At 32.6% G+C, this 8,960-nt stretch overlaps 1 protein-coding gene across 1 annotated transcript; it reads right to left on the reverse strand.

Annotated features, from left to right (window-relative positions):
- Window positions 1-1,773: 1,773 nt before the first annotated feature.
- Window positions 1,774-4,607, reverse strand: LOC111412780 (trihelix transcription factor PTL-like). The gene is made up of 2 exons (XM_023043689.1): window positions 4,110-4,607; window positions 1,774-3,245 (listed from the first exon to the last, which is right to left on the reverse strand). The coding sequence occupies exons 1-2, from the start codon at window positions 4,514-4,516 to the stop codon at window positions 2,060-2,062; spliced, it is 1,593 nt and encodes a 530-aa protein (XP_022899457.1). The 5' UTR covers window positions 4,517-4,607; the 3' UTR covers window positions 1,774-2,059.
- Between the last annotated feature and the right edge of the window lie 4,353 nt (window positions 4,608-8,960).

An 8,960-nucleotide genomic window follows, 5' to 3' on the forward strand; every position in this document is an offset into this window, starting at 1 on the left:
TTTTTGGGCTTTCCTGTTTGTTAATTATCTGTTGTAAGCTCAAATTCTCATATTATTTCCAGTCATGAAGAATACAAGTGAGTAAACAAGGAACATTTCAGATTATCCAACCGAAGGCAATTTATCAAAATGTCCCAAATTGGGATACTGAGGAAGTGTGTTCCATGAAATGTATGACACATTTCAGGTGTGTCAGTATATATAGATATCACCCTAAACAACTGTCTAAGCAAATTTTGATTCTCAAGAAAAATTTTGAGTTGCCCGTTTTGACTGCTTATGGCTGAATTGTGTCTTATTGTATGTATGGGGAAAATTTTCTATCTAGTGCTTCAAGTTAGTTATCAAATTTTCTTTCACTATAAATATGGAATCACTACCTCATAGTGAAGATTGTTCAAATTTATGTTAACTTGTCATGCGATCCTCGAGTGTGAACAAGATTTTGTCCTCAATTTCAACTGATGCTTAAAATTTTAAAATGAGATATTTTTACGAAGATATTTAATGATTTAACAACGATTTAGACAATTTGGTTAATGGTTACAAGCTGTAATCTAAGTTTAGATGTTGAAGATCAACTTGCCGGAGCAAGGGGACAATAGATTGAAGATGAATAATAGCAATTTTGCTTTACGTAGGGACCACCAAGACCCCCAACCCCGTTAAGGTACCCACGCTCAGGTAGGAGAGTAACTTTTTTACCAGCTTTTGGGCAGTTTGTTGATAGGTTCGAGAATAATACCATGGCTGCAAGCAACCTCTCATGTAAAGTAAGCTTTCAGTTTGCTTACGTCATGAATCAGTTTGCATGTTTTCGTACTTATTTCTGCCATGCACTGCAACACTCATTAATCCAATCTGCATATATATTCTCATTAATCTCTGGTAAAATTAATGGTCCAAGCTTTCATCTGACATTTAAGGGTGTGTTTGCCAGTCAAGAAATTAAGCGTTTGTTTGGAGACAGCTTAAAAGTTGCTAAAAATTTGAGTCAAGGTCAATTAATTTAAACACAAATTTGATAGAATTCACAGTCTTATCAACCCTAAGAAAAAGGGAGAGAGATTGATTTATAATCCGTTGTCTTTCACTGTATCTTGATATTGTTGATTGTGTTGCCAATTATGGTGTCTTTTCAATCAACAAAAGAATTTGCAATTTTCCTATATTGTACACATTTTCATCTGCATTTCCAAAACATGGCCTGTCAAGTTTTTGGAATACTAACAATCTTCTGCAGTTGCGGTAGAAACTAAAGTCTCCTTGGAAATAATAATTGTTGAGATTGCGTGACAATCGCCACTCCTTGCTTTCTTTTATCCTCCACCTATGATCACATGATACATGAGGGCTATGAACAATGACTTGATGTCATTCTCACTTTCCTCCTACAGTTTATATAAGTTATAAATTCAATGATAGTAATTGAACGTGAGAGTTGTTCTTGTTCTGTGACTTAACCCAACACCTTACTGCAAGATATTTATTTAAATTACAACATGTTCTTTTATGTATATGCCAGATTCATTTTTTTCGTAAGAAACTTGACACGTGCACAATTTTCAAAATGTAAAATTCGAACTCAACATCTTTGTCCAATCTAATACCATATTAAAAGTTTAAACTTTTAGATGGAGTGTTTCAATACTGCATTCATGTAAGATCAAATTTTTCAAATTAGAATATGACAGTTAACCGAGTTGAATATGTATAGAAACAAATGAGTTATTATTCATACAATCGTACATGATAAATAATCAGTTGCCTGGCCACATTCTTAAGCAAAAACATGAAAGGAAGAAGACAATTTTTTATTTTTTTTAAAAAAATATTACCTTAAAATTATAAACTACATGCTGAACAATCAACAAATAAGCCAAATACAACAACAAAAAGAAGCAACAAAAAGCCACCATAGTTAAATTTCTCACTTCCCAAGTCACGAGTCAACACAATATGTCAGTTGCCTCCTCTTCCATCATCTGCTGCTTATAATCTCTTCCTAATTTGACCAGAAACAATTTAATTGCAGATTACATATCTTGATCTGATTTTCCTACCCTAATTTGTTGAGTTTCAGCCCAAAATTCTCCCACATGTTATGATCATCCCCCATAAAGTACCTAAAGCAGCTATCATTCATTGCATTTCCTGTGTTGCTATTAGAAGGTGAAACCTCAGGTCCTAATCCACTGGTATTATCAAAAAAGGCTCCTCCATGATTATTGCATATGGACATATTATTCTGACAGTAATAAGAATAGGGTTTTGGATTCTCCTTTCTTTTCTTGTTGCACTTGATTACATAATTATTGACACCATCCCACTTTTCTTTGCAGACTAAGGCACTCCTGTCATATCCAAAACAGGCCATTTTTGTTGCTATTCCTTCCCACAGGACTTCTTCTGAAAACCCACCTTGTTGAAACCTTGATTCTAAACTTATCCTCAATTGGATTAGCCTTGAAATCTCACATTCTGGCCAGATCATATCGCCCTTTTCATCGTCGTTCTGGTTTTCACTTAGGCTTCGAGTTTCAACTGCCATCAATTCGTCCGATAGTGAAGCCTTAAGTCCTTTACCGGCAACGTTTCGTATAGCTTCCATTAATGCAGCATGCCGTGCTTCGATATATGCTCTTTCACTAGTCCAGAACTTACGCTCCTTTTCTATTCTATCGGCATCTTGTTTTCTCCATTCATCCTCTCTTATAATCCTCTCTTGTTCTTTATCCTCAATTTTCCTCATCATTTTCTCCATCCAACTCTCCTGTTTATCCATTAATTTCCTCATATGTGAATCAATGAAGTCTTTTATCTTTCCTTTCCACCGCCTGTTTCCCCTTTTCTTCTGCCTATTACCACTCGAGTCATCGTTTCTTCTTCCATTAAAGTCTCCTCCATCTGATGAAGTAGTATCAAAATCAGAAGAATTCGATAGACTAAGGCTAGTATCTGAAAGCTTTGGAGCCTGATAAACTTCTTGCTGATTAGGTGTTAAAATGTTATTGGTCGAACTACTGTTTAGAAAAGTTCTTCCGGCAGGATGTGCTTCTGAGACTGGTACTGTATTGTTGATTCCACCATAGAGTGCTTCGAGTTGGCGAAAAAATCTATAGTGCTTGCCATCCTGTCTTCCAGCCTTGCCTTCTTTGGTCTTCCTGTAATACTTGTACAAGTTCTCAAACTTCTCTCTGCATTTCTTGCCACTCCTCTGATATCCATGTTCCTCAGCCATAATCCTGAAAATTATAACATATAATGGAGAAATTTAACTCTGCAATATCAAGAAATGAAGATGATAAGACAAAATTAAGAACCCTAGTTTTTTTAGTAATGAATTCATGCAGAGGATAGAGAAGCTCGTATAATTTTATCTATTCTGAGTGAACAGAAACAACGATAATTTGAATATGACAATTCAAAGTTTTGCAGAAAGTTGCCTGAGGAACTTGAAAGAGCCGTTTTTCAGGTCTTTTCAAGAAAACAAAGCTAGAAATTATTTCTAAATCGCCCAAAAATTTAGCAATTGTTTTAGACGAAGGGAAACAAAACACCTGCTTTAAGATTCATAGAAGTAATTGTGAGATGTCTCTTAATGAAAAAAACCAGAATGAAAGCAACTCCTGAATCTCAAACTGGACTTCAACTGTATTCTGTCATTTTTCTATAACAAAACTCGGATAGTAAGAATAAAGTTCAACGTCTTAGGCTTTTTATCATCCTGTTGTTTAGTTCAGTTTTTGGAGATTTTGTCGAGTGTACTCGTGGGGACAAAACGTATGGCGAGGAAGGATAGGAAGGATCCTTCTGAATTTCATTTATAACAAAATAGAAGATGTACAGAGAGCAGTCTAAACTGAAAACTCTGGGGACACTAAAGCTTTCAAAGGAGAAATCCACTGAACACCCCTACCCCTCGAAAGAAAGGACATTCAGAAAATAATAGAAGTAACTCCCACCCCGCGACGGAAAAAGAAGAAGTACAACCCCATATTCCAAAGTGTTTTAAGGGTTTGAGAATGTAAAATGACATTTAGAAGATGAAAATATTTGGTGAAATTGACAAGATTTCAGTTGTTAAGTTAAAACTGAAGGATATGTACCTTGAGACTTCATCCCATAGCGGACCCTTTTGGTTGCCCTCCTTGAACTTAGGATCCAGCCTCGATCTGATCTCAAGAAGAGCAAGTGTTTCTTGCCTAGGCCATCGCCCAGTGCCACCATCTCCGCAACCATTCAGCCCACCAGCCTCCGTCTCAAACCCGCCAAAACCACCGGCACTAATAGACGAACCACCACCACCACCACCAGTATTACTAGTCGTAGAATCAGACCTAAAAGCCGGCTGAAGCCCATGTGGTATCATGAACATGTCGTACTGCTGAAGCTGCGTCAACCCCGGATGGTGGTCGGATAACAGGTCAGTTCCCGGAGGAATTGGTGGAAAAAAAGACCTCCGGTTCACGTATTGCCTCAGATCTGCCATTCCAGTTTCATCATCCATGTCCATACACTCACTACTCCTTTGTATTCGAAGGGAGAGAGGCCAACGCGACAGACCCGGATCGTGTTCTAACGAAAAAGAGGTTTTTGAATTTATTTAGAGGACCTTGGACCCATGTCTCTGCTTCAACTGATGCAATATAAAGCTCTCTTTTCTCTGTCCTTTTCTTCGTATAGTATATATGTACAGAATATGGTAAATTGTATATGATACGATGGTAGATTGTATACAGTATATATGGTGTATTAGGGTTTTACAGTGGGAGTGGATTGTTCACCCAACTTTACAGTTTATACAATCGACACATTTCTTTTATTTAAATTTGAGTTTTCAACACATTTTGCAATTATTATATTATATTTTTTTCCATCAAAGTTAGCATCTCCAATGCATTTTTAAGAATTGCTATCTAAGTGACATGTCAGTTGAAAGATTTCTTGGCATTGATGTCTTCCATTGAATCCTATAAACAGATGAACAGTGCTATGTAGATGTCTTTTTTTCTTAAATTAAAAGAAAAAAAATGCAAAGCTTCTAACTTAAAAAAAGTATAAATGCTATTGACAATGTGTATATATGTATGGAGCGGAATTTTTATAAACAACATTTATTTTGTTTATGAGACAAATTTTTTTAGCAATTTTCTGAAGCATGGGAGATGCTCTTATACTTTGCTCAAATCTTGAACCACAAACAGTGTATAAATAATCTTGTACGTGAATTCATAATTTTTCTTTAATTTTTAACCTCATATTCTCCAAAAAAAATATTTTTGATAAATTTATTCCCAAAAAATCTATATAAAATAGGCTCTACGTATTGTTACTTAATCACGTTTTATTTATTTAAATTTAAGCCAAGTGTAAAGTGAATAAAGAGGAGGCAAATGTCAAAAAGTGAGAAGACGAAGTGATGCACAGTGGACTGTTCTTCTTTAAGTTTCTACAGTTGTTTTGATTATGCTTTTTCGACTGTTCTCTTCCAAGTTCTCAATCGTCAGATTTCACAGGGACAATAGAAGAGCTGAGGCCTTCTCTCTCTCTCTCTCCCCCTCTCCCCGTCACTCTAAAATTTCAATATACACTCTTGTGAATGCTACTGTCTATTATTCTGTATAAAATTTTGACATCATTTATAAATGATGATGTTTCTAAAGCTGTCAAAATGACTGTTTAACTACTGCTTTTTGGCTTTAAATATATATGCCTCCCTAATTCCTTTTGTTCCTCTACTTCCACTGATGTAATGTTCTTGAATTTTAAAACCAAACCATTGTTTATCAACAGTATAATCTAATCTTTCCAAAAATGAGAGAATTTTTTTTTCCCTCCTGGGTCGAGGGAGGGAATAAGGGTATATGCTGATGACCACTCTAAAACTTATTTTTTTGTGGGGGGCTGAATTTAGAGCCACCATTTTCTTGGTTGGGAATGTGCCACAATCACCAAATTCTTAACCAAAATGAAGGCAAGCTTATCCCACAAAGGTATTAAATGATTTAGTGTAATTCATTTCAATGCGAGGATTATGTTCACTTGTTAATTTCATTTTAATGCAGTAGAAAGAATATGAAAACAACTTGTTACTTCAGTTATGTCATGCATCCGACCAATATAATGTTATAATGTTAAAATTTTGGTATGTCGTGTGGTCGAGAGAGCAAGTATATTAATATTATTGTGTATAATTAGACTTGCACGTCTAACCACACACTGGATCCATAAATTAATGGGTTTTGTTTTCTAGTTCCTGTGGAAGTTCTTAAATGAGGAATGATTATAATTATATGTTTTAATTATGAAGGTGGGGTTGGGGTCGTAACGACGCAAAATTGAAAAGAAGTAAAAGAAAGTAGTACGTCTTTGAGTAGTTCACTTGTGAACTTTGAATGCATTTAATTATAAAGAGTGCACCAAACTCACTTTCTAAATTAAATTGTTAATTTAAAGAGTCTTTCGAAATATAATTTTAAGAATTGACCCTTTAAAATAGAGAATAGCCTGTGTTTAAAGAGTTTCTCGGAGACACTCCTACCATTTTAGAGTTTCATTATAAAGAAGAAAATGGATTTACAGTCTTTTTGCGAACTAGTGTCGCTTCTATTTCTTTCTACTAAGGAAAAATACTTACCTGATCTTTTATATACAGAGGAGATATCCTGATATACTTTCGAACTACCAAATATCAGATTGATCCAGGAGGAAAAATTGAAGTAATTAAGGTCCATAAATGAAAACTCGACTAACAATGGCACTGTAGCCCCGTTTGACCCCCATTTTTTGGTAATTAAAATGAGAGGAATAATATTTTTTTTTTTTTTTAAAGAATGGGTGGTTGAAAAAGAAAAAAATATTTTCGATTTACATGTAGTATTATTTTATGAAAAATTATACAATTAAAAATATGAGATAAAAAAAAATATAATGTAATGAAATGTAATTTAATGAAATCGCTACTGCAGTTGACTCAATGAGACAAAAGTGTGGAATCAATGTGTGACGGGGGACAAAAGTATGATAGGGCCATGTTCTAAACTGACATTACCATATTGTACTATAGCGGAAAAAGGGGGATAATGCCTCAAGTCTATGGGCAAGTAGTCCTTCCTATATACCATTCTCCAAAAAAAGCCTTTCATCTTTACATTTGGAGATATACTATTGTCTCTGTGTCAACTCTCCTTTGTATGAATATTTAATTATGAATATAATAAGAAAATTATATAATCAAATGATTTGTTACATATGATTGAGATTTTCAAATAAATTCGCTACAAATTCAAACAAATATTTCTTATTGCGAATATTAGTTAATTTAGAAAATAAATAATTATTTAAAATAAACTTTGAAATATAAACACTAGGAGTGTTTTTATTTATTTATTTATTTATTTTTTGGCTTACATATAAATTCTTTCACGCATATTAAAATTTATAGGGTATCCTCAACTTAGGTTTAAAGAATTTGAAAATTCTATATAAATTTAGGTATCTCCAATAATTTGTGTATTTCTAAGAATTTTATTAATTAGAAGGATTTCAATAGATGGGCGATTTACACAAATCAAACATAAACTAAACACAAAGCTGAACACCGTTTTCACAAATCAGTCAAAACTATCAAAAATTGAACTCAAAACATAAATTCTTGCGACAAATCAACAGCTCCTTCAACTACATTTTCCAAAGAATTTTTGTTAAATTTTCAAAATCTGCAAATAATTAACGGAATCTGTAGGTTAGTAACTTCAGAATTTTGATTCAAATATTTTAAATTTTGTTTAATTGTTCAATAATAGATTATAGATTTCATAATTATTTAGTAAAATGAAAGAAATTATAAGCCAATTTCACATATTTATGAACTCTTTGTATATATTTGAACTGCTACAATATTTTTTAACTATAAATTTGATAATTTTGAGAAATTTTTTTGTTAATACATATAAAATTTCATCTTTGAATTTATGATTTTAAGTTAGTATATCTGAAAATTCCTAATTTGGATCAATTGAAGAGATGCAAGCAAGTTATTTGTGAAAATGTAAACATGACTTCAAATTCAAACTTTGCTTTACTATAAAAAGTAACAAGATGTAACACCTTATTTGTCATGCATATGAAGATCTAAAATTTGAAAGTAACATACTCTGTCACTTTTTTTTTTTTTTTTAAAGAAAATTGCACAATATTTAATTTGAACTCCTTTTTTATCAATTAAAAAGATGCATACAACGTGTTTGAATGTAAATATGAATATGAATTTAAGTTTTGGTTTATTTTAAAAAGTGACATGATGTAACACTGTATTTATCTTACATATGAATTAAGGGAATTAAGGTGCTGAAATTTCAAAAGTGACATACAATCTTTTTTTTTTAAAATAATAATAATAATAAAATCTCACGCTACCTAATTTGAATATTTTTAGATCAGGTAAAGAAATACATATAAGGCGTTTGTGAAAAATATAAATATGAATTTGAATTTAAACATTAATTTACATTAAAAAGTGACATGATATAAAATTCTATTTGTCTTGTATATCAAATAAGACGCTAAAATTTGAAATTGACGTACTTTGCCACTTTTTAATAAAGTCGAGCACTATCTTTTTGTAGATATGGATAAAAATATTCTCTATATCTGTTATGGAGATAAATGGAAACAAGAAAATGAATATAAGAGTTGAAGAAATCATGAATGAAATAGAAAGTGAAATCATTTCAGTTGTTACTACGAATAAGAAGCCAAAAAAGAAAGAAAGTAGAAAGATTTATGAAACTCAAGTGTTTGAGTTTTTTATTTTGGATTGCTATTCAATTTTTTTGCTACTATAGAATATGACGCATATTAGAGACTCTGTACGTTATTTTTACTTTTGAAATAAAACACCAGCTATATGTTGGTTTTGAAACAAAAAGTGACATACCATGTCACTTATATAGTTT

Source organism: Olea europaea, chromosome 2 (genome assembly GCF_002742605.1).
Source record: "Olea europaea var. sylvestris chromosome 2, O_europaea_v1, whole genome shotgun sequence".
Lineage (NCBI taxonomy): Eukaryota > Viridiplantae > Streptophyta > Magnoliopsida > Lamiales > Oleaceae > Olea > Olea europaea.

Coding starts and splice junctions, on each gene's coding strand:
- LOC111412780 (XM_023043689.1), bottom strand. CDS start 4,516: ATGGACATGGATGATGAAACTGGAATGGCAGATCTGAGGCAATACGTG. Junction 3,246..4,109: donor CTATGGGATGAAGTCTCAAG/GTACATATCCTT, acceptor TATAATTTTCAG/GATTATGGCTGAGGAACATG.